Below are 27924 nucleotides of genomic sequence, written 5' to 3'. Positions count from 1 at the left end.
TATTATTATTTTATCTGTGAGATTACTATTATTGTATTATTATTATTGGTCAATTCAATTCTGCAATGCTTGTCGCTTGCGCAATTGTAGTTAAATGTATGTATACGTGTGTGTAGATTAACACTAAAAACATGTACAGTAAGGGTTGCTGTATATCAGATGTGGATGTAGTGTGTGCAATAACTTGTGACATTGTGAAAATGAAAATGAAAACCTACAACCTGTTTTCCAGTCATTGACCGGGTCAGGAATGGAATGAATGAAACATATGTAGGCTGTTATTACAATGGGGTCGCCACTCCCAAGATGATTTAATAATGAGTGATAAATGCTATGAAATGAGAATGGAGTGTTGCTGGAATGAAAGATGACAGGGAAAACCGGAGTACCCGGAGAAAAACCTGCCCCCCCTCCGCTTTGTCCTGCACAAATCTCACATGGAGTCACCGGGATTTGAACCAAGGTATCCAGCGGTGAGAGGCCGACGCGCTGCCGTCTGAGCCACGGAGGCTCCTTGTGACATTGTAACATTGCGAAATACTGCTGGCGTTATTAATGCTGAGTCATCGCTCTGTCATCGTGCTTATTTAGCGGTGAGCTCACTTTGTGGGAGTTACCTAGGGTGCCGCGGGCAATTTCGCCATTGTGTGTAACATTTGTCACGAGGTGGGAGTAGAACACAGTTATTTCTGGAGATTGCGTAGGTGTGTCAACCAACGTCTATAAAAGGTGGCTGCATATTGTAGCGTCGGTCATTGAGTCAACGAGAGTGAACGAGATGGAGAGGCCTCAGTCGGTCATTAGTCATTAGTCAAGTGGATAGTGAACAGTGATGGAGTCAAGTGGAAGGTGAGACCTCAGTTGGTTGGTGCACTTAGAAGGATAGGCTTCCCATGAAGTCATACAGGACAGACTTACCAAGAAGTCATTAGGATGGAGAAGAAGCAGTCACATGGATACTTAGTCATCAGTGAAACAAAAAGGACAGATTAGCAAATTAGGCTTGATACATCTACAGTAAACACCAGATCAAAGAAATACATTGTAATTACACTCGAAGTGTTGAAGGTACAGTTAAGTGAACCATTGAGGGATAAATTTCGTGTATAATTGTTAAATGTCTGGTCAAGAAGAATTCAAATTCATGCCTAGTTTCTTTCAGTTGCAATGTCATAATTTTATATTCTCATCTGTTTTAATCGCAGTAGTTCTCACTACTTTTATTGAAATTATTTCAAGAATATATTTTGTTCTATCAAATTAATTTAGCGCTTCGTTTCCAGAGTAGAATGATATAACCTCAAATTTAATGGGGAAACCGAACGCCAATCTCCTTTTCCCAGAACTTATATGGTATGCTGTCAAAAGTAAGCTTATTATCCCACACCCTAGAGGTATTCAAGATTCTCATTCTCTTCTTGCTGCACTGAGTTGTAGCTGGCGCCCTTCAAATAATGTATGTGTAAGTAATCAGGTAAGAACCAAGTGTGAGTACAAGGTCCAACAATTGAGTATTTTATTTAATGAATACTAATTTTCATATTTTTCTATTTAAATGCAGTTTTATATGTTTTAAAAATAAGTAAACGAGTCACGAACATCTACAGTCCGCTTGTAAACTTATTTGGATTATAATTTTTGAAGTTATGTAGATTACAGGTTGAAAGTACTACGTTTTCTAGTTTGGCCACAATTCACCTGTTATAAATTCTAAATTTTTGGGCCAAAATGCCAAATGTATTCTCAGCAATCGTTCTGACACGACATAGGCGGAAGTTGAATATACGTTTAGAATAATTCAAGTCTTGCCGCGGGTATGGTTGCATTAAATATGCTTTTAGAGGAAATGCTTCGTCACTCACAATGACATGCGGAGTCTCAATAGATGTGCCTGGCAATGCAGCATTTCCTGGTATATATAATGTGCCTAGTTGAAGTGCTTTTGCCTATTTCCAAAAATTCCACCATCAATGTTTTTTCCATATGCGCCAACATCAACAGCAGTGAAATTGTACTGCATGTCAACAAGTGCCAAAAAGACAACTGAATATGTCTTCTGTAGTTGAAGTACAGATATCCACTATTTTAGGGAGCTTTGATAGTAATATGCTTGCCATCGAAGGCTCCCAAACAATTCGGCAAATTCCAACGTGTACGAAAGTCATTAGTAATAGATTTCCACATCGCTATTGTAGGATTTGTCAGCATGCCACTCATGGGATTTTCTGTTATTATCTTGCAAGTATCCGTGACAATCTTGTGCACTGTACTATGCCCCAAGCGGTAACTGAACGAAATTGTTCGTAGGGAATCTCCTGTAGCTAGGTACCTAAGAAAAAAAAACTTTCATTACAGTTTATTCATATATATTGTGACCGTATGCAGGTCTCGGCTGAGTGAATATGGGCCAGTGTGTCACTGGGCTAGCTTTGTCGGCATGGCGCGTGTCCTTGAGCCATGTGGTGACCTGTTTCTAACCTGTAGGGGGAGCTTGGCTGACTCAAGAAATACAAATAAAAATAAAAGTGGACGAGATATGAAAATAGCGTGAAATTGGGAACATGCATCATTTTCAAAAATATTTTTTTTGAAAAGTACACCAATGAAATAGTACGTAAACGTATTACATTGTGGTATGTTGCCTTGTTTTCTACCATTAAAAAAATATTTAATAGTGCCTTTCCGCAAGGCGAGTGAAACGGCCTCTGACGTAAGCGGCGCGCTGTGACGTCACGATCCAGTACCGCATGGAGTTCTGCCAGCCGTTGTTCATCAGCCGTTGCTAAAAGCCGATTGTTTATTATTCATGATCGCGAATAACTTCGAAATGACAGAAGAAAGGTTCAAAACAGCACAGTCAGACAATCTACCATGTGTAGATGTCATCATTCTTGAAAAATGTGACTTTTGTGGCCGCAGAAATTAGCGGATGACAAGCAAGTTTGTAAGTGGCGTTCTTTATATACGTGCAATGTACTGTAAACCATAGTATTAGGATAACAACGAACCTGGATAGATTTCACATCACTTTCAACATTTCCTTCTAGACTGATTCCCCTATTAAAGAATAACATTACATTTTCGGGCTTTCAGCATTAGTAAAGTAAGAAATCGGATTTCAGCACTAACATAAACATATAGGTAGCATTATAGTACTAGTCCGCTGTGGTGTTGGGGCAACTGGCCTACCCATTTCCGGGGCCCATGAAAGATAATTAAATATCTTTGTGGAGGGAAAAAGTTAAACATGATAAAGATAAATACGACTTCATCTAGTTTTCACAAGTTGGGCTGAGTGGTTCAGACGGTTGAGGTGCTGGCCTTCTGACCCCAACTTGGCAGGTTCGATCCTGCTTCAGTCCAGTGGTAGTTGAAGGTGCTCAAATACGTCAGCCTCGTGTCGGTAGATTTACTGGCACGTAAAAGAACTCCTGCAGGACTAAATTCCTGCACATCGGCGTCTCCGAAAATCGTAGAAGTAGTTAGCGGGGCGTGAAGCCAATAACATTAATTACATTTGGCTTTTAACAAGTTGAGCATATCAGGAAAGAAAAGTGTCCTGGTGACATTTTAGTCGCTCAATACAGGAATGTCTTTGGGTGCTGTGACTTTTACTTTTTTTTTTTTTTTTTTTTTTTTTGCTGTTTGCTTTGCGTCACACCGTCACATATAGGTCTTATGGCGACGATGGGACAGGAAAGGCCTAGGAATGGGAACAAAGCGGCCGTGGCCTTAGGTACAGCCTCAGCATTTGCCTGGTGTGAAAATGGGAAAGCACGGAAAACCATCTTCAGGGCTGCCGGCAGTGGGGTTCAAAACCTTCTATCTCCCGGATGCGAGCTCACAGCTGCGCGCTCCTAACCGCACGGCCAACTCGCGCGGCATTTTTACCCTTCGGTTTATTGACTTGGCTTGTATAACCTGAAACTTAGGCTAAGTTGGATAATATTTTAAACACCTACATCACTATTTTCACCTGTGTGCAATTATGTTATTTATTTCATTAATATTATGATAATTATTATAATTGAGCATTGTTAACTTATAAGACCCCAACAGACAAGCATTGGTTTTGTGTAGAGTTATACATTTGTTAAATTCACGTTGTTTCCTTTCATGATGTACACGCCTATTCTTTGTTACATTATAGAGTATTTACATATAGCCTAAATTTCTTTACCAATTAAGCTCTTCAATAAAGACATACGTAACTGTCCCATGCCAAGATATATTGGTAGAATTAGAGCTGTCAAAATGGTTCATAACCCCTTTGATTTATTATCTTGACATGGATCACCCAAAACATAGGTTAGGTTTGGAGAATACTTTAATAATCAGCATTATTTAATGTACTGTTTATTACTTTCATATTCCAAGATGTAATTGAAGCATTTAAATAAAGCATCATACATTAAAATTTAAAGTTTTACCACTAGAACAGCTGACATGGAAAAGTGACTTGAAAATTCAAACAAATTCATCATACGTTAAAATCTTCAAAAAATAAACTGTAGACTTTTCCGATATATCACCAGCATTTCTCCGGCTCGCCAAAATCCATTTCTCCCTAGTTTTAGCGTCTTTGGAACATGTATAAACAATTTGTTTGGTATGGTATGCGATGTGCTATTGCACATCGGAACTCTACACCATTTACAAGTTTTCTGCCTCACTGTCTGCGCAGGATTCATTTTAAGTCTAAAATATACCACTCAGATTATTATCCAATGTATAAACCTCGAATTTAACCATACTAGATACTAACGTAAAGTAGAAGTACGCGAAGTGTATCCTGCTTCTCACAGCACACTATGTGTTATTTCGTCTGCTAATTCAGTCAACCTGTACGATGACGTCAGACCAATGAGATCGCGTACTTGCGTGACGTGACATTTTCGTAGATTTTTATCATGTTTGGAGTTATTATTTGTACATTCTGATCACATTTTTGAATTCTGCATGAAATTTTGAATCAGATTAGCATATTTTTAATTAAAACCCCGGATCATGCATGTTCCCTATTGTTCGTCTGCAGTCACACTAAATTTATAACAAAAGGAAATATTTATAATATCTTCGATGGCGTGATATGCGTAACTAAGAAGGTGTATAAGAATGATATTTGACTGGACAGTGTTAAAGATATCACGTGTGAATTGTAATAATTAGTAACTGAATTTTTATTTAATTTGAATGATATTTTGACAGAAATTAAGGTGTTATTTATTTAATGAAACCAATAAGAATTCAGTACTTGAAATGACTTTACTTCCTACGAGTGCAGCGCAACGGTACTTAAAGCGAGTCATGCGTGAACAAGCTCTCACATACTTATAATTCACTCACGTCTTTCACTTCGTTCGCTTCGCCAGCTCTATTTCATTGCAGAACGTCAGTGGGAATACTGTCATCGACAGGGATATTGGACTCATTTCCTGCGTTCAACTCTTACTTCAGACCGTGCCAGCCTACGACTAAAGGGGCCCATAGACGTGCAATATTATTGCGCAAAATGGATGCGCAATATATTGTTAGCTGCCCATAGACGTGCAATATTGGGGTTTGTGCAATATAACTGATAGTGTGTACTCAATATTGAAGGGTTTTACAATATATTGTGCAAAGCGGTCACAGTCGTACAATATGCGTTGCAATATATAGTCGGTCCATGCCGTTATTTTGTTTGGTGAACATGTTGAGTGACACTGATCTTTGCTGTGTTTTGCTCGCCGTGGGCGTAAGTGCCAAAAAGAAGCAGACACGGAAAAGGACATGGGCCAAACAGTGGTTTCTGGACAGAGAAAGGTACACTCATGAAAATTTACTCACTGAACTGAGAAAATGTGAGCCAAATGATTTTCGAAACTTTCTGCGCAAGAATGGTGAATTGTTTGATGAACTTATCGCTTTGGTTATGCCTCAAATCGAGAAAAAGAATACTATTACGCAGAGAATTGATTTTTTTAATAACTTCTTGTTTATCGGCGTTCGGGTATTTTTCGCGATATTTATCAATAAGCACCTCGTACTGTTCACTTTTTTTTTTAAACGCGATTACTGTAATCTTTGCTCTTAACGTCCCATAGAGCCGGAAGGTCATGGTACACTTCGATAAACTCCAAAAGAAACCTTTTCTCCTCCTGTTTGTCTGCCATCGCGATACGTTCTCCCCCACCTGTTGATAACAACTGGCGGGAGGGCGGGATATTGCACAATATTGCCAACACACGGCACAGTATTTTGTGGTTTGTGCAATATATTTCAAACTTCTTTGATTTCATACAATATATTGCACAACCCTTCAATATGAAGTATACACTATCAATTATATTGCACGTCTATGGGTCCCTTAACTAGTGTAACCAACAGATGTCGAAAATATCAGATAATTCATAAATGTACGTGTCTTTTCAAAATAATTTGCAGGATTGTGCTCAGGACTTTTCTTAATTCATTTGGTACAAGCTCCAGCAATCATCAGAGAGAGTAAGCGTGGAAGAGGGCCTCTACATTGTCATCGCCAGAAGATGGAAGCTCGTGCCAGATACTAAACACATTCCATCATGAGTTTTTAAGCCTATAGACCAGCGTCAACAACGGAAAAATGCAAGGGTTTCAGCCTTAGGATGTGTGATTGAGGACCCCAGGAGTTCAACATGAAGACAACAAAATAAGTTAAATCGACGTCTTATTTATATCTGTTCTATGTAGCTCTTTATTTCTATTCTTATTCTTTCTTTAGATTGGTCTTATAGTCTGTAGTTGATTTCCTTTTCACAATATTTCACTGATTATTTCCTTATATGTGAGATAGAACTTGAAACTTAATTCGTATACTTGTTTGATTCCTGACCATGTGTTGTTGAGTTCGGAAATGGCAGATCAGTTGAAGTTATCCATGTGTTATCAGAACCATCCTTTCTCATTGTATGAATTTCATTATAATAGTGAGTTAATCTGTGTCAGATGAATTTATTGAGGTAATATTTTCCCAATATTTTTAACATTTTCATGATAAATTGAACTTATACTCGTGCCTCGTGGTAATGATAGCATGTCGTGAGAATATTAATTCCGAATCGAGATTATGGATTTATTTAGAGTACATGCACTTTGATATATGATTATTAATGGATTATTTAGTCATTGAGACAAATTTAATGGGAATACGTTTTGGGACGATAACATGTTCTTATAATTTTTCTGACTACACATTGTGTGATAAGTTATGATGGGTAGTAGTCGTCATTATGGTGTTCAAGGGTTATGAATTTCACGTTGTTGGTCCGTATTGAACTGAGTTGTTACTATACATGGAATTTAGGTGGAATTGGTACATGTGATACGAGTCTTTGTGACATTGAATTTTCACGTGTTAATGTGGCGATATTTTTATACATGATGTTGATCATGGTAGAAGGGAGATAATGAATCTTCGAGATTATACGAGGTGTAGTCACTGTAGTAATGTCTTCTCGTGATAAGAATAAATCCATGTCGATCAATGTGCTCCATAATTCAGCCTTAATATTTTGGAATAAGCTTAACCTGATATAGCTCATGGAAGTCAGTAATTCGAAGTTTTAAAGTTTGTATAAATCTTACTGAAGGACCTTAAGTCTGGAAAATAGATCCTAAATTTAATATCCTAATAATATTATAGTTCGATACCAGGCGAGCTCACTTTTCGTTGCCATAATTCGTACTCACGTGGAGACTTTATATTTTCAACAACATTTATAAACGGATTTATTGGAGGGTGGTGATGCTGATTAGTACCTGAATGTGATGTGTAGATACTGTAAATATTTCTTCTTTTGGAATTTTCCAGTAGTTGTAGATTTAGTAAGATTTTCTAGTGCTAAGACATTTCTTGTACATTTGTGATGTGATAATCTGAGACACTTTAGTAGTGTTTATTCATAGTTGTGGACAGGATTTCCACGTTGATGAAGTATTTCTTCTCTATTTAATGATTTTTTTTATTGAGGAGCCATAATGCTAATTTCAGTTCTTATGATGATCACGTGATAATAAATTTAGTTGTTAGTTCTTACGTGGAGATAAGTGGGAAAGACGTTGAACAGATATACTCGACGTCTCGAATTAACTTTATCAGAAACAAAAGCATTTTCAAATTTCATTCAGATGTTAATAAAATTTTGATAAACATAATTTCACTAATATTTTGTTAAAAGAAATAAACTTGTTAATCTGGGATATTTTATCTTATACACTTCATTAAAATTTAATGCATTTTCCAGATTGTTCAAGGAATTCGAGGCAACAAGCTCATTTTTCAAATTAATAAATTTCAAATTATTAAATTAATATTTATTAAACGAAAACATGTTATGTTCAATACTCTGTTAGAATTGTAGGGAAAACTAAATCATGTGTACCACCCCATTTGTTAGTATTTTTTTATGCCACATCAAGATTCAGTAGTAAATTAACGTAACATAGTGATCATTTTCCAACATCATAGATATCAGGATGGCAAATATTTTATTTTATTTGAATAAAAGTGCGATATGATTTCTATACTTAAACATTCTTATTTTCCAAACCTCATGTTATATCCTGCCACTTGTATTTATTAAGCCAGCAATCCTGTCGAACTGAGCACCCCTGGGGTGTCTTGTTCACCGGCAGACCTAGTTACGGGGACAATACATATATATGGTATATAATATATATAATAAACTAATGTTTCTCAAATCTCTTTTCAGGTACACCTTGCAAAATCAGATGGAATAACATAAGAGACAATTATAGGAAATCTATGAAGAGAACTGTAACGAAAACTGGACAAAGGGCAAAACAGATAAAACTTTACAAGTATTCTGAACAGCTGAGCTTGTTGAAGATACATTTCGAGGAGACGGTAACTAAAGGAAATACAGTATTAACAGTCAACAGGACGAAGAAGAGGAAGAAGATGAAGGCGATGCTGAAACACAACAGCACAAAGACATACAGGAGACCTCACAGGATGACAAAGAGGAACCAACCGAATCGGTTTTGAATCAGGAGTTTCAAACCTCGCCACCTTCCACAAAGCGTAAAAGTAATTCTGAAGTTCCACGAAAACTGTCAGAAAAGAAAGTAGCTCTCCAACAATTCAGTTCTGCAAAATTACTGGAGTACTTAATTAGTAAGGAGCAAAATGCAGCCACTACCTCGTCAACACCACACCCTGTTGGCACACTTTTAGCCGGTGTGGCTCCAACTTTGAAGACTCTAAGCCCGTATTACTTAAATTTAGCGAAATCTGAAATGTTTGCTTCGATATGGAAGTATGAGATGCAGATGCTTATGGAGCAACATTCCTATGAAAAAACATCTCATTCGAAAGATTCGTCCTCCTCGTCAACTTCTACGCCTCTTTCTCCAACTCTAGCATTTTACGAAAATACATCACCATATCAAGATCAACAACAAAACTCATCTCCATGTATGGCAATTCCAAACAGTGACTAATTATTTTCAAGATTTTCAATAAACTTATGTACTACAAATCATTGTACGTAAGTTCAATGTGAGTGGTTAAGTAAATATTTGTTTAATTGTATTTGTAATGTATTATTCATTTACCTCAGACAAACTGCTAACCGTTCTCTCGGTGTTATCGCCTTTCTCCAGCGGGTGTCTTGTCATTTTAAATGAACTTCCAGTTTACTCAGTAATATGTTAAAACTATTACCCTTATTGCAGTAGAGACAGCTATGCAGCTATTTAAGGCAAAGGTAATACCGGTGCTGACATATGGTCTCGAACTCATAGGAGAGTACCTTACTTATAAACAACTGGAGGAACTGGAGAAAATCAAAGCTCGCTACCTCAAAAGGGTCCGGGGAGTATCAAAGTCAACCCGATCGCGGTTGGTATATGAACTAACGAGGGAAACGTACCTGATAGAGGACCTTCGGAACGAGCTGATACTGCCAGTTAATGCGGCATACGAGAAGCTTCTACAAGATCTGAAAGCCAAGAAAATGGAAATTTGGGATTCCTTCTACACTACCGAAGCCATGATGGACAGAAGGTGGATGGGCACAAATTACCAGCTGCACCACATCGCTACAAGAATGGCGGTCCATGGTTTCCATTTTAAGTTGTGCTCAGAAAAGAAATTCCATGACCCAAGTGATCAGTGTGTGTGCAAGCTCTGTGGTCAAATCTGCGGGCGATATCATATACAGGAATGCTCCGAGAGAAAGTGCTCAATTAGTGAATTTGTGAAAGCCTGATAGTGATAGTGATTTCCGCCCGAACTAAGCAGGTATGGATGTATATATATGATTGTATTCTTGTTTTATGGCCAGTAGCTGCATTAAAACATTATTATTATTAAAACTATTTTCAGACATTCTGAAATATTAAAAAAATAGTTTCATCGTCAATTAGTTCCTTGTACAGGATAGCGAATTCACCATCACATTCTCTATTCTGCAGTGCCTCATGTACCCACTTCTGTTTTTTTAAACACGCTGTTTCTCTTCCTCTAGAATTATAGCTATGCCGCCAATTCCACATCCGTAAACTTTGACATCTCAACAATCACTGAACTGAAACAATACTGACAGGTGTGGATAGCCATCACTGAGACGTCATGTATGTCACGGAACTGACACATCACGGATATGTGTGAATAGACCTTAAAAGGCACATCAAGTGAAATACAGAATGAATTAATTGAGTCTGTAACTACCACAATCCAGGTGACGATCAAAACAGTATTATATTCTTGTGATTTCAATGGTATTCAAGCGGAAGAGACCTTAGATGTGTCAAATAGATCTCAAGTTGGTGTAAATTCCAATTCTGCTCAAAACAGGATCCCACAGAAAGATTCATAAGCTTTCGTGGTGTTTTGATTGATAAGGCTGCATCAGGCTTCTTCTTCTTCTTCCATTCCCTTTTCCAGATTCTCTCTGGGTAGGGTAGTGTACCAAAGCCCTCCACCTTACTCTATCTTGCCACCATTCCTCTTCTAGTACTTTATTGCTGTTGATTCCTCTATTTGCAATACAGTCCACAACAGAGCTACTCCATCTCATTCCAGGACATCCCCTAGGCCTCTTTCCAGTCACTGTATCCATGAATGTTCTCTTTGGTACTCTCTCTCCTGGCATTCTCAACATGCGTCCAAACCATTTTAGCTTTGCTATATCAATCTGTTCTTGAAGTTTACACACTCCCACGATTCTCCTTATTTAGGCTACTCATTTCGTATTCTATCTCATCTTGTCTTTCCCTCTATGCTCCTCAAGAATCTCATTTCAGCTGCTTGTATCTTAACTTGGTTCCGCTTAGTTAATGTCCAGGCTGCTGAAGCATAGGTCAGTATAGGTTTATAATAGGATGAGCATAAAAACTTCTTGCACTTCATTGGCACATCTTTGTTCCACACAATGTCTCTCACACACTGGTAGAAACTTGCAGACTGCTGTATTCTTAAATCTATTTCTCCATCCAAATTTCCCTCTTGTGATATCACACTGCCCAAATATTTAAAAAATTTCACTACTTCAAGAGGTTCATTTCTTATTTTTATCACTACCCTGGATTTTCTGTTACCTCTTGCCATGATCAAAGTCTTACTTTTCGCAGTATTAATCTTCATTCCAAAATTTCTTATCCCCTCATTCCATAAATCAACTTGTGTCTGTACTTCCTCTTCATTATCTCCCCAAATTACAATGTCATCAGCAAAGAGCATAGACTTTATTGCTCGTCCATCATCTTCTCCTTGATATTATGTAGAATACTATCGATGATGATAATGAAGAGTAAGGGAAACAATACACTTCCCTGTCTTAAGCCTGTCTCAACTTTGAACCATTCAGTTTGACCCACTTTGGTTCTAACACAGCTTTTGCAATTTTGATACAATGCTATTACCATCGGCATTGTTTCATTCCCAATCTGTGCCTCTGTCAATGTTTTCCATACCAAATTCGTTGGGACACTGCCATATGCCTTTTCAATATCTAGAAACGTTACTACTGGTTCCTTTCCAATAGTTTCAATAGTTTCTTATGGGAAAATTTGCTTTGATATATGAGCGATTTGGATTACGAGCATGTACATCTAATTTTTGATCTGATTTACGAGCATGTTGCCGAAATGAATTATGCTTGCAATCCAAGGTTCCACTGTATATGTATCCTCATATAAAGAATCAACTCCTTCCTCACTTCTTTTCAACCCTCACCCCTCAAGTGGATTTTCTGAAAACAAAAATTTGTGTTCTTTTATTTTAAAGGAGATTTCAAATACCAAAATTTTATGTCTGTAACATGTTAAATTTTTGTGATATATTGTAGATAATCTTGCTGCTGTAAGCATACTGGAGCTGATGTTGCCATGGTTACGGCAGTTCATTTCTTTATCCGATTCCTAGAGCAGGGGTAGTGTGGTGCCAATATCTCAATAACGGTTGGTTACCGAGTTTTGTTCTTTGCATCAAGAGGCTTAAAATGAGCTTTGTCTCATCCTTTTACGACAAATTCGATATTTTGCCTATATTAGCGTAGTATTTTTATATCTTCCCATGTTCCCCCCCCCCCCCCCCCACGAATTGTTTTGTAAATAAAATATAGCCTATAGCACTCAGGGATAATGTATCTTTCTATTAGTGGAAGAATTCTTAGAATCGGTCCAGTAGTTCCTGAGATTAGCCATTACATACAAACAAACTTTACCTCTTTATATATTAGAATAGAAAAAGAATTTACGTTAAAATGTTGCATTTTAAACATCAAGAGAAGGAATGAGTCACAAATGTCCTAGATTGATTAATAAAATTGAAAATGTAATCCTTAAAATCTATGAAATCTTGTGGAAGATATAGTAAAAAGTTCTAAGTTGACATACTTCATTTAATAATATTATGCTAAACTCATGTTAAAAACCAAATTTGTGAAGTTCCAAAAATGTGTGGACGGCATATCATTATATTGCTAACCACTGGAAAACACAATTTTGAATTAGAACTCCAACAGAAACACCTTAAAAAGGTGTGAAATATCTAAAGGGAAGAATAGAAAAACAATATAAGTATGGTATTGAGGAAAGGAAAAAAAAGAGAACAAGGACATTAGCGAAAAATGTAAATTATTAATATTCAAAAATTAGTTCTTAAAAAGAATTTATTATGAAGGTTCCACCTATGCAATACTTAAAATCGACCAGTTAACTATTAAAAAATCATACCTAAACTAGAACATGTTTTGGCCTTCTTGTGGCCATACAGAGCTAGATTCAATTAAATATTTCAGTCACATGGCAGTGTCATGTTAAATACAGAATATACAAATTGAAACATATGTGTACAATTTAAAATAAATGGGCACATTATTCTATAAAAAATGTGTGGTTGTTTGCTTGTTTAAAAAGTTTTGGATGATTAAACCTTCATCAAAAAGATCATTGAAGAGACGAACACATATGATGAACAGATTCTAGGGTGACTGACAGTTGAAGATGCAATCTCTGCTACAGTGAGTGTAAAAAGTATTTGTACGACTGACACCACATATTTTAAAAAAATAATGAATTTTTCATACATTTAGGTCACAGGTTTATGGATTGAAAATATCATTCATGTAGTATTAAAATACCTTTATTCATTCCATAAACAATATGAAAACAAAACACTGCCATAAAGTTGTAAAAAAAGAAGTAAGAAACAATATCTCTTTTGGGACCAACAAAAGGTATTCGTACAACCCCTGTCTCAGTCCGTGGAAATCAATATTTTGTAGGATTGCCCTTGGCGGCTATGACAGCTTGGCTACGATTGGGCATTGATTTTACTAAATTAGCAGAGTAGGACGGGGGCATTTTCTCTCATTCCTCCTTGAGGGCATTTTGTAAATCTCTCTTCTTTGAAATGCATCTAGACCTAATTTTTGTTGCAAGGTAGTGCCATGAATATTCAACTGAGTTTAGGTCAGGGGACTGGGGAGGTGTTTCCAAGTGTTTATGAGTGTTGTATAACATCCAGAGCTGGGTATCTCTAGCCTAATGATTCGGATCAGTGTCCTGTTGAAAGAGATGATCACTTCCCAGTCCCATTTTATCAACACTGGCAGGTAAGTTTTGCTTCAAAATATTGATGTACATTCAATGGTCCATCTTGCCTTCAATGAAATGAAGATTTCTCACTCCCTTAGCGTTCACACACCCCCACACCATCACTGAACCACCCCCATGTTTAACAGTAGGAATCAGGTACCACTGCTGTAGCTCGGTGTTCGGTTGCCGCCACACATGGAGGCTCCCATCTGACGCGAACATGATGTACTTGCTCTCATCAGTCCAGACAGTCCTGTTGAAGACCTCCAGACCTGCGTTTTGGTGCTCTGTGGTAAAGCAGAGCCGTTTCAGACCATTAACCTTGCTCACATAGAACTTCTTACATCCCCGGCACCTGTGGAAGTCAATTTGACGAAGGATGTTGCACACTGTCGACTCACTCACACTAGCACCTCGCTATTCCAATCAGCAGCAATTTTCGGGGCAATGCATCTCGGATTTTGCTTCACTTCTCGGACAATGAAGCGCCTGTCTGGCTGGGTCAGGGCCCGGGGACATCCAGTTCTAGGCTTGTTATTGTAGCTCCCAACTGCTTCTGCGATCCTTTTGAGCGACCATGTCTTGTGAAGGAGGATGATGACTTTTCATGCACTGGGAGTAGTTTCCGGACTCTTTTGCCCCATTCTGACAATGTGTGAATGCACTCTGACGGTGTCCTGTCAACATCTGAGTTGAAATGAATGAATGGGATACGTCTGAGCCACAGCAGCATGGACGTCATTAGCAGGGAGTAGGAGGCTCATTTTACTTGCAAAAATGAGGGTCGTACAAATACTTTTTGCGGATCCTCAAACGAAAATTTATTGTCTGTGATTTTTTCAAGTTAATGGCTATGTTTTGTTTTCATATTGTTTATGAATAAAGGTATTTGAAAACTACATGCATGTATTTTTTCAATCCATAAACCTACCTAAGCATATGAAAAATTCATTATTTTCTAAAATATGTGAGGTCGTACAAATACTTTTTACACAAATATGAAGTAGTTATCCCTGATGTCGATGTGGAATCTGATGTTTGAATATAGAAATTGAATAAATTAGTTGTTGTGGAATAAGATGGTTCTAAAAAGAAAAGAGAAAATGGAAGATAAGAGAACGAATTAAGTTAATCGAATTGGGTGAATGAATAAAAACAAAGATTTGCATTCCGACAGCTCCCTATGTTGACACTATCAAGTGAAGTGATCGTCTGACTCAGACTGAGTGCAACCTTGTGTTTACCTTAAGCTGTTGCTGATAAGGGGAAGTGGAGGTGAGGGAGGAGCTGAAGTAGCTTGTATAGATCGTGTTGTTGAGAATTTATTTGTTTGTAAATGGGTATTGATCAGTTCAAATTTTGGCATATCCAGATGATATTGATGTAAGAACACAAAGAGCAATGAAGGAAGCTTTCACAAGCTTCAAAAAAGCAGCAAGAAAGATGAATTTACAGATTAATGAAGGAATAACTAAGTACATGCCCATAGGCAATTCAATCAATCACTAAAGATCTGCATTTAGGGCAGTCACCCAGGTGGCAGATTTCCTATCTGTTATTTTCCTACCCTTTTCTTAAATGATTGCAAAGAAATTGGAAATTTATTTAACATCTTCCTTGGTAAGTTATTAACTCCTCTAACCAAGAAAGACTACACTAGTGGAATTACATTCACAGAAATTGGCTTGTATAAATTTGATGTCATGCATAGCTTGACCTACCTTGGATCAGAAGTTAATTCAAGAACAATGTTAAATCTGAAATCCAAAAACATATACTGTCTGCTAACAAGTGTGATAATGGCCTCAGAAAACATCTGAAGTCTAAGCAGTTTTTCAGGGAAAATGAAGTCCTAATGTATAAAATTTTAGTAAACCTGTATTAACATATGGTGCTGAGACCTGGACACACTCAAAATCTGATAAAAGACAGCTTGATATATTTTAAAGAACCAAATTGAGAGGCAAATTTTTGGGCAAGTGGAAGAAAATGGTGTCTGGAGAAAAAGATATAATCATGAATTGCATAATTTATATAACAAACCAAACATTGTGAATTGCATAAAGATCAGAAGGTTGGAGTGAGCAAGACTTGTGTTGTGTGCTAATGACAGAATGATAAAGAAGATATTTAATGCAATGCCAGAAGGAACCAGGAAAGTTAGAAGACCAAAGCTAAGGTGGGAAGAAGGGGTGAGAGAGGATGTAAAGATAACTGGAATCAAGAATTGGAGGAGCTCTGCACTTAATAGGAAAGAATGGGGAAAACTTCTTCAGAAGACCAAGGCCCACAGAGGGCTGTCATGTCAGTGATGATGAAATGGGTGTTGATTTTTATTAAATTGTTAAATAGTACTTTGTTTTATTTTAGTTATTTCATTGAGGTTGTGAATGGGATTTATGCATTTTCTACATTCAAACATCAGGTTCCTTATCAACATCAGAGATAAATACTTCATACGTTATAAGAACATAAAATAGAGATTGCAACTTCAACTGTCAGTCAGCCTAGAATCTGTTCATCATGTGTTCGTCTCTTCAACAAATTTGTTGATGAAGTTTTAAGCATCCAAGAACTTTTTAAACAAGCAAACTACCACCACACATTTTTTTTTTTTACAGAATAATGTGCTGATTTTATTTTAATTTGTACAAAAATGTTTTAATGTGTACCTATATCCTGTTTTTAACATGTTACTGGCATGTAACAAAATATTCAATTGCATCCGGGAGATAGTAGGTTCAAATCCCACTATCGGCAGCCCTGAAGATGGTTTTCCGTGGTTTCCCATTTTCACACCAGGCAAATGCTGGGGCTGTACCTTAATTAAGGCCACGGCCGCTTCCTTCCAACTCCTAGGCCTTTCCTATCCCATCGTCGCCATAAGACCTATCTGTGTCGGTGCGACGTAAAGCCCCTAGAAAAAAAATTCAATTAGGCCTAAATCTAGCTGAGGATGGCCGCAAGAAGGTCAAAACATGTTCTAGTTTAGGTATGAGTTTTTTATTGTTAAATGGTATTGAACAGATGGAACCTTTATTTTATTTTTAAGAATTAATTTTTGAATATTGTTTATGCCAATACAGAACCAACTATAAAATTTCAAAAGTTGCACTAGCTCCATTATTGTAGAACACAACTTACCAGTTAGGCTGACACTAAATTGGCAACACGTTCGCTCTTGCCCGAGTGCTAGTAGCATCATCAGAGGACGGGAGAGCAGGAGGGGAGGGGAAATTTAAACATGGAGTATAAGGTACTGGAAGCGGACACATAACCAACAAGTTACGTATTACTGACAAAAAATTATGATTGTTATCAAAGTTTATAATTACATTGTATACAATCCTGACTTTCTCTGAAATTTTGTTAAGATTTAAAGATTTAAGATTTGTTCTTTTTCTTCTCTCTCAACACTTATTTCATTTTTCTCTTCTTCCCTTTAGATATTTCACACCTTTTTATGCTGCTTCTGTTGAGTTCTAACTGAAAATTTCAGTGTTTTCCATTGATTGGCAATATAATGATATGCTGTCCACACATTTTTAGAATATCACAAATATGGTTTCTAACATGAGTTTTAGATAATATTATTAAATGAAGTACATCAACTTAGAACTTTTTCCTATATCTTCCACAAGATTTTATAGATTTTAAGGACTACATTTTCAATTTTATTAATCAGTCTAGGACATTTGTGACTCATTCTTCCCCTTGGCATTTAAAATGCAACATTTTAACTTAAATATGTATGATTCACTATGTGATATTCAGATATTTTACACGTCGTCCTATTGTACTGTATAATCTAATGGAACTGAAGATGGTCAAAATAGACCTGATCACTAATGCTGTAATGTTTTTGCAATTTTAAATTTTAAATAAAATACAAGGTGTCCAAGTTAAAAGTATAATAATATAAAATTTAATATTGTAAGAATTAGTGGAGATATTTACTTGCGGTTTGTTTCTACAAGTTGGGTAACTCAAAATGTTTGTTTACATACCTAATAAACCTCGATATCTGCACCATTAGTGGCACGACAGACATCTAATCGGTATTCCACTTCTCTCCAAGTGTTCTGCAGCAATGTAGGCGTAACCTTTGCGACAGCTGCACGAATGCGATGACGCAGATCTTGTAAATCACGAACTGGTGTCTGGCACACTTGATTCTTGACAAACCCCCAAGAGGAAAAAAATCTAGTGGCGTAATATCAGGGCTTCTAGGGGGCCAAGCAATTGATGAACTGCATCTCCCAATCCAACGATCTGGGAACTCACGATTCAAGAAATCCCTCACAACTTCAGCATAATAGCATGGTGCACCATCTTGCTGAAAGATCACGTTACGAGAAATTTGCGACACAACATACTGCTCCAACATGTCTAGGTAACGTATCCCATTAACTGTAGGCTCCGCAAAGAAGAATGGGCCAATAACCCTGTCCTTCAACAATCCACACCACACATTCACTTTCGGAGAGTCTCATTCCAACTATCACTACGTGGAGGGGGGGTTCAGATCCCCATATGCAGCAATACTGCTTATTTACCGTGCCAGAAATACGGAATGTAGCCTCGTCCGAGAAACAGACCGAATCGAGGAATGCCTTGTTTCCATCAATTTTTGCAAGAATTGTCTCCGCAAATGCCTTCCATAACGACCTGTCCTGAGGTTTGATTTTCTGACGATGTTGCAGTTTGTACACCCGTACGTGCAACCTTTTGTGGACGACATTGTCTACTGTCGAACAAGGTAACTAACTGCCTACTTGCTTGTCGAATTGACTTACGAGCGCTCCACTTGAAGGACTCACAGATTAAATCAAAAGTAACCTCTGAAACTGCGTGCTTGGCGTGGCGGCCCGACATCGACAGCAAGGTCCCAGATTCTCAAAGGCGCCTGTCCCATTTCATGATTATTACGTAAGTGGGATCATCATCAGTTGGTAACAGGCCATACACCGAAATCTACGTTGTACTAGTGTAATGGATTTTTTCTCCATGAGCGAAAGCACACAGAATACCTTTTGCTGTAGAGTCCACATGGTTACTGGCGCGCTTCTCGTGAACAATGCAGTTACACGCATGCGCATGTGGTACAACCGCCACCGCAAGTGAACACAGAAAACATTCTGAGTTACCCTAGTTGTAGAAACAAACCACCAATAAATATCTCCATTATTTCTCAAGTTATTAAATTTTATATTATTATACCTTTAACCCTGACACCTTGTATAACTGTATTGACCAGGTGGACAAATGAACTTAAAAGCTTTATCTGTGATTCCAGTCCTTTACTATAATTCATATTATGAAAAAAAAAAAAAAAAAAAAACCTTAAAGGCTTGCAGAATGTCCCCTCCCCTAACATTATAGAATAGGATAATACTTCACCTACTCCAATGATCTGAATTCCATATTCTAGAAACACAACCATCCATTTAATCACCCTTTTGTCTAGTTCAACAGTCCTCATTTTCATCAATCTTCTCCCATGATCTATCCTATCAAAAGCCTTGGAGAGGTCAATAGCGATGGAGCCCATCTGACCTGAATCAGAAATATCTGCTGTCTTGCTGCAATCCTGCAAATTTAGCCTACATGGAATAATTTTTCCTAAACCCAAACTGCCTTTTATCAAACCAGTTGTTAATTTTACACATCCAATATAAGCAGAAACAGTGCTTTCCCACAGCTTATATGCAACACAAGTCAATCCGATGGGCCCGTATTTATCTGATTTATGTTTATCACGCTTTCCTTTGTACAATGGGGCTACTCTAGCAACACTCCATTCATTTGGTATAGCTCCCTCATGCAAACAGTAATCAAATAAGTAGCTACTGATACTCGAGGTCGACCTATTTAGCACTAGGGTGTCCATGTATCGCTAAAAGGTGCATGTACGGTATATCCCCAGAAATCTTATCACTTCGAGCTGCTTTTCTAGCTTTCAACTTCTCATCTTTCATGTAAATATTTTTATTATCGTACGTAAATTTCAGTACTTTGCTAGTATTAGTCACCTCTTCTAACCGGACATCATTCTTATGTCCAATTAAACTCACATAATTGTTGGCTAAATACTTCTGCCTTCCATAAATCCTAGCATATACACTCCTTTTATCCATTAATGATTCCTGGTATGTCATTTCCGGAACGTGCTTCTGCCTTCAAGTACATATACATACACTTCCATTTTTCACTAAAAGTCATATGAATAATAATATGGTCTCAGCTGCCATGTGGAGGCATTTTAACTCGGATAAAGCTGATTTTTTTAGCATCTGCTTTATTTTTTCTACAAAATAATAGAAGCATTTGGAAAAAAAAAATGAACTCTGTTTCACATTTTTCTGTCCAAAGGTTTTTGAAAACCAGCTGACCCTTCTGGAAGGACGTCAGCCGAATACATATGGTCCAAACTGTTTGTGGGAAGAACAGCAACTGTGTACTTAGAAGTGACTTCTGACTCAGGTTCTAGTAATACTGAATGAAACCTGATACCTCACATTTCACAAACTGCCATCATTTTCTTCATACAGTTACAGCTTCCTATTTTCCGTAACTGTATTTGTATGCAAGTCCGTTTCAAAATGTCCCACGATATCATACCTGGAATCAATTCTTTAGACAGCCTTCCTCTGGTCACACCTACCTAGCGATTTGATTTTAGGATAGCTGTTGCAATCTATTGGTGAAATGCTACAGTCTAGCCTACCTCCGTCAGCTGCCAAGCACTGAGTTCTGCTACATCAATGCAATGTGCAATTATAAGAAAGTACCATTTTTTCCTCTGATCGACACCCAATAGGGAGAAATGTACTGATCTGCTCCATTAATACCACTCTTATGCTTGTTATAATTGTGAATGGACCTTGGTTGGTCGATTACTGTCCATTTCTTCTGCTGCTCTGAATAATGTGTCACTTTACGAGCTGGAGTGGTACTGTCAAAATTAGTGACCACAGTAACCACACTCTTATCATTCCATGTCAGTACTAATATGGAATCTGAAGAAAAGAGTTCAAGGCTCCTTTTTCCATGTCGCCGCCTTTCAGTATGTCACTGATTCAGTGATTCTTTATTGCAACAGTGGCCTGTTTATTTCTTCTGTATAAGTATTTCAGTGATGTTAAAATGGCCAAAATAGATTCCTTATGATAGTTTTCAATCTGGTCAACATACGTCATAACACTGTAGCCTACATGCCTACATCCTTGTAAGTAGGCTATACGTAGTTTTGCAGCAGTGTTCCAGCTCCCTGATAAAACTGAAACCATGACACACGCCCGTTGCTTGGTCACCCACATGAGGGGAGATGAACCTGACTTATGTTTGAATAACTGCGCTATAGATGATAGGCCTATATTCTGCTAACATAAGAGAATAAAAGTATACTCGCAGAAGCTTTGCAATCAAAGTGCTGTGGTTAACGGCTGACATCCTTCTGGAAGGATGCTTACAAAATATCAAACCACCAGTTATCTTTGTGTAATCCCATACGACTGGTTAGTGTTCAAGAAACCTCCTGAGATGCCATAACATTTCCCCTTGTGGGTGGGGGCAGTAGAATAACACCCCCAGTACCCCTGCCTGTCGTAAGAGATGACTAAAAGGGGCCCCAGGGGCTCTCAACTTGGGAACATGGGTTGGCAACCAAGGGGCCCTGAGCTGAGCCGTGGCATTGTTTCCACTTACCGGTGCCAGGCTCCTCACTTTCATCTATCCTATCCGACCTCCCTTGGTCAGCTCTTGTTCTTTTCTGACCCAGACGGTATTAGAACATTCGAGGTCTTTTATTTTCACGCCCTTCATGGCCCTTGACTTTCTTTAGCCCATACCTTGATTTTTCGAAGTGTCGGATCCCTTCCATTTTTTCCCTCTAATTAGTGTTTGATAGAGGATGGTTGCCTAGTTGTACTTCCTCTTAAAACAATAATGACCACCACCACCTGCTCTAACAATGATCATTTACAAACAATGCAAACATTAAGCAAATCTACTAACCCATTTACGACCACGGAGTGTCAAGTCATTCATTTTCAGTAACCCGCTACTTTTTAGTTACTTCTGAAAAAGCAGAGTCAACAATGAAGAATATTGCACAGCTGTTCCGTTAGAATGTGTTGTGTAGGCAAGGTAAACAGGTGCGAATTCAGTCAATACTTCAAAAACACATACAATAAATGAATATTTTTGCAGCTCTGCACACATCCTTCTGGAAGGACACCAACCATATCTGGGTTAATGTGATATCATCTGGCTGCCTGTCGTCAATTTTGATGTTCTGTTTCATAAACCGAATTTCTCTTGGGCATCTATACCAGAGTTTTAATTAATTTTGTCAGGTGAACATCAAATGTGCCACAAGAGATCTTTTACATTCCAACGTCGTACGACATGGAGTGTTGAGTTGACTTTTTTTCTGCCTTTCAAAAATGTGGTTACCTATTGACGGGTTCGCACCCGCTATCTTGTGATCCGGAGGGCGACACTCAACCACAGAGCTTACATGCAACACACATCAGGACTGTCAATTATGCTTGCAAGCGTGTTATCCTTAGCTGACTGTTTTGCTAACTTCAATTTCCTAGTATGTTTCTTCAACCTCTCCTTAGTTCCACAACCATTCAGAACTCTATTTTCCGATGAACTGCTCCTCCTGCTATCTCTTTATCATGGCACATTCTGTGGCATTACCTTCTGTAGTCTATTGTTCGTCTTTATTATTCCTTACCATCTTCTAAGGTAGGCTACATGCCTGTTTTCGCACTCCTCAACAACTGCTTTAAATCCATCCCATGGGTCGTTAACATTATTTTTCCATCGATCATAATTAATGTTTAAAAACTCCATCAGGCTTCTCTTGTCAGACATATGGTACTGCTTAGCAGTCCTAATTTTAAAATATTCTCCTTTTCTAACACATTTATTTCTAACTACGACTAAAACAGATTCATGATCACTTATACCGTCAATTTAACTTCAGTTCCTCTATACTGTTCATCTGGTTTAATCAGCATTAATAACTAATATACATTAATACCCACTATTTATTTTGCATAGTCAATTAGCTTATAGGCCTACTAACTACCACATGTTTAAAAATGGATACATACAAGAGCAGTATTGGGGTCAAGTCAAGTTTAGGGTTATTGCAACAAGAACTGATACAAAACAAAAAAAATCTTAATTGAAACAAACATACCTTCATACTGTGGATAGTCTGTGACATCGCACTGGCAGAAAATGACTTTATCCCTTCCATATTTCTCGGAAAGCTGCAGAACCAGTTGTTCTCCAGATTCAGATTTAATATCACAGACGGCTACCTGCAAGTGCATTCCATTTATTTACAAAGGGGTGTGGTCAAGAAAAGCAGCACGAGCGAAATTAATTTTAACAACTTAAATATTATAAAACGGTTTAAAAATTATGCTTACAAATTTTAACCTAGTACGAAAGTTCGAAAGGAACAGAACTGTATGCAATGAAATGGGGTGTGTCCATAGAAATACAAGCAGAATAGAATTATTATGTTAATGGTTATAACTATGTATTGAACTTAATAACAATAAATGAGCACTATTCCGTAGCATTCGCATTTCTCTGGAAACATTTTATTATCATTAAAAAGTGTTCAGTTTCTCACCTTAGCTCCGTATTTTAGTAGCTCTTCACAGTAAGCGCGACCAATTCCCGCAGCACCTCCGGTAACTAACGCAACTTTCCCTTTTAAATCCATAACCTGAGAGTAATCCCTGTTCATATAAACATATTTACGTCATTAAAAAGCAGTCAAGATCCATATCCCACATGATACTCGATAACCCTTCAGCAACGAGTCTATTTTCCACAACTTTCGCTCGCGCCAGTGTTTAATATCTCCCTCGTTTGACAGAACCGTAGCGGCAAGCCTACTCTTTAAGTCAGGGGGTAATGCCGGGAGCAAAGAGGGGCCGGGAGTGCATAGAGTATCGATTATGTGTCACAGGGAGTACTCATAGATTGAAACAGTCAGATACGATATTTTTCAACAAGAAATGAACAAAAATAAATCTATAGCACCGATTCTTTCTATAATGCTTCTTAACTTGAAGCGACGCCCTCTATAACTATAAGCTATGGAGTTGTGAGAAATGGCAACTGTGTGCTTTGGCTGTACGATGTGTAAACACAGTTAGGCCATGTGCTAAGGTTTTATTATAAATTGTAGTGTACTTAATTCCGACGGGTGCTGAAATCAAATTGAATCTCTTCCTTCATCTTTTTTTGAAATTAATTTTAGTATAATAAGAACTTCTTAAAACTGGTAGAGGTAAAAGGAACGCATATGTTGTTACTTACATAACCTCTGCCTGGAAATTACTTTCTCCTACTTAAATCTCAAATATAACCTATTTAAAATGCCCGAGTGAAAGTCGAATTATAACGGCACAGTAAACTTAAATGGCATCGCGTCCACATTTTTTCTTTCCATGAAGAAGAGATAAGAAGGCAGGCATGGATTCGTACCTTTCCACGAAATAACTGACATTCAACTCCACCATCTGCTGTTTGAGCCCACCACCTTGATGAAAAGGACATAATAGCTTATGAAAACTGAAAACAACTTCATGGAACAGTCACAAAACTTGCTCTAAGTTTTCCCAAGTTGCGCAAAGTAGCTGTGCCACGTAAGTTCCCACATTTTTCCATCCTACCAAACCTGCAGTACCAGTTGAGAGACGAGATCCTGGGACGCGACGAGAAGACATTCGGAGAAGAGAACAACAACAAATACTGGATAATGAAAAGTAAGATTTAATTAGTGATTAATGACCTGCCGAATCATTTCTCTTCAAAATCAAATCTCCCCAATTGACAGTGTTGTACATAATATATATTCAACATTTGACAGTAAACGTAATGGAACGATAGAATTCACTAGAAGCATCTGGACTTTATATTCAGACCGGCATTTTATACCTTATCACTGGGCATTTTTAATGTATATATATATATATATAAAGTGCAATATTTCAACCATTATTTTAAATAATCGATATGGTACTATATTTATAGTCTTACTGCAATATGTAAACTTGAACATTTCACTACGGTATCTATTGATCCGTACCACGATATAATTTTATCTTACATAATATTTCAGGCATTTAACCATTTTATATACATGTTATCACATTACACATTTTGTTCGTTTCATTAACTTTATCATTTTATGACAAATTATTGTTCCTGGATTTCAACACATAAAAAGTGTATCTTATTTAGGCTGATGATGACCCACACAGGGTCGAAACTAGTCCCCTAATACACTGTAATGTATACATAGGCATTACAATTATTGTATAGTATTGAGTATGTGGATTAAAACTTTGTCAATTAAATTATATGTACTCTTAATTCAATACGGAACCAATAATGAAATTCATAACCTTGGATTAATTTTTTGAGTTGAGAAGTACTCTCTCCCCATTTATTGCTTATTTCCACTACAATTCTGCATGTTATTTTTATGATTACCATTTTCTAACCATTTCCGTTTAAGATTGACTTAACGATGTTGGTCAAATTTCTAAAACATTTGATTTGCTGTTATCCGGCTAATCGCCCTAGATCAACGCTAATACTTACGAGCTGATATATCTCGGTCCGCATTCTTGAAGTACCGGCACACCTTGTAAATCTGCATCATGAGTATTTTATTTCTACCTTCGATAATAACGTATTGAATTTATTACCATCAGGGATTGATTACCGGTACTTAAATTACAGAGGTAATCAGCATTTTATTTTTTGGTTCCATCGAAATGTATCATTAAAAGCAACCTGATCTACGTGTAACAAAAATGTATTAGCCGGTGAATAAATATATGTACTGGGAGCGGAAGGACGCTAGGTTTTTTCATTGCACTCGCGGGAACAATTATAGTTCCTGGAAACTGTCGGCTTTCTTCGTTTTATATCTGTATTCCTTTGATGAGACATCCCACAAAAAAGGCCCTTCTATCATATCATTAATTAAGTCCAAAGTACCAGTAATCTTGCTCCACTCCATTTCTGACTATAAATATTAGTACAGTGCAGAGAGAACGACACACGTACGCGTACCGTTATCGGTACTGTATTTGTAGCTTATAACAAAGAGAATGACTGTTGCGGAGTGTAGTAACTATAATCCTACTTCACGAGAAGCACGTCCTTTGGCTATCTGTTAACATGGAAACGGCAAGGAAGTTGCCGAAGCTGGGCCAACATCTCACGGACAACGAATTGACTTGACATGTTTTCCACTTGGAGCGGAAAACACGCCAACATGTTAAAAGTGTTAACCTCAACATTCTGAGTTAACATGCAAAGTCAATTGGAAGACACAATCACAATTTACATGTCAATTGTAACATTTTAAATTTAACATGTTGGTGTTAAATGTTAATCAGTGGAGACCGGCCTTATTATACTCGAACTGACTTTCAATTCAAGCGAGCCGCGCGAAGTCCTGGCTGGATACTCGTCTGGAATGCATCCCCCCCATGCAAGGCCACATCACCGTCCGTACCTTGGCGAAGGGTGTGGTGAGCTGCAGGGAGATGCCAACCAACACGTAGACAAGACCAGGATATCGCAGAAACGAATATCCGTGATTTACGCATGCGCAATATGCCACTCTCTCTCACCCGTCTTCGTAATCGCAAGTCGTGCTGTTAGGATTAGAAAACTAGTACGTGCCTGGCATCTGTTGCCCTTACAGGAATTTAACTACGGCAGCAAAGAATAGTACATATAGTTGGAAAGCATCATTACTACCAAAAGTCACATTAAACTGCCAAATTCCGATTGATATTTTGTCCCAAATATATTACTAATACTTACTGAACATCTGTTCATTTGCCTTCTTTGGAGTAATTACTTTTTGGAGAGAAACTTAACTTAAAAATCATTGAGGCAAAAAATAGCGGGAAGATAATACCAATGAAAATGCTAACACGAGTTCGTAAAACTAAGTTACCAACGTTGTCAACAGTGCGAACACACATCCCTAAAGTTTCCTTCTGTTTTTCAAATGTGATATTAGTGTTTATAAAACTTTGCAGTATTTATCATAATTCGTTATATTACTGTACGCTGTGCAAGCGTGTCGGTGTACTATTGTGTCATACAGAAACTTAATTTTTAGAACATAAAAAAGTTACAATCTTATGTCCGTGTGTGTGTTTTTGAGCATTTTGGTTGCATCCACAATCTTTGTGCTCGGGAAAGGTAAGGAGCTACAAAATGAGTATGAACAGTGTCCAAATACCTAGAAAGACAAAATTTTCTCCTCTTCTCTCTCTCTTGAGCGCAAACTTGAGATTAAGAATGCCGGCCGCCCACTACCTGATCTTGATATAACGATGCAGATTAAAAATAAAGATATCGTCCGTAAATTCAGAATGGATATAGGCCCTATGCAAAAGAATCGAGTGGATGTGTGGGTGCGAAATTACCAACAGGATGTTTTGTTTTTCCTGTTTATCTTTGGTGAGTGATGAAAGCGAAGGGACCTGGACCAAATACAGTAGAGATAATATGCGACACTTACGGATTTCGCCTTGCTAAAATGGGAGGCAATTCGACGGTGGTGCTCCTAGTGACTTGACCTGAACAAATCGCGCTAAATTCAAATATCAATGGAAATGTATATACGGAAATGGATAAATAAATTACGTCTAGAAAGAAAGTGTTATTGAGATATTAACTTCGAAGTTGCTAAAGCAATTCTGGATAAATGAATGAAGAATTATTTTAAAGATTATTATTCAAAGACTGAAATTAGACATATAAACA

The 27924-nt window shown here is 37.6% G+C and overlaps 1 protein-coding gene across 1 annotated transcript in view; it reads right to left on the bottom strand.

Annotated features, from left to right (window-relative positions):
• LOC136874028 (15-hydroxyprostaglandin dehydrogenase [NAD(+)]) overlaps positions 1–24034 on the bottom strand; it is a 116970-nt gene extending 92936 nt beyond the window's left edge. Inside the window, exons 1-2 of the mRNA XM_067147511.2 lie at positions 23747–24034; positions 23303–23426 (exon numbers count right to left, since the gene is read on the bottom strand). Coding sequence (XP_067003612.1) covers positions 23303–23426; positions 23747–23863 — 241 coding nt within the window. The 5' untranslated portion in view covers positions 23864–24034. The remainder of the gene's footprint in view (positions 1–23302; positions 23427–23746) is intronic.
• Positions 24035–27924: the final 3890 nt, after the last annotated feature.

The sequence above is a fragment of the Anabrus simplex genome, chromosome 5, assembly GCF_040414725.1.
Source record: "Anabrus simplex isolate iqAnaSimp1 chromosome 5, ASM4041472v1, whole genome shotgun sequence".
In the NCBI taxonomy this organism is placed as follows: Eukaryota; Metazoa; Arthropoda; class Insecta; order Orthoptera; family Tettigoniidae; genus Anabrus; species Anabrus simplex.
This window is presented reverse-complemented; position numbering and strand designations above follow the sequence as displayed.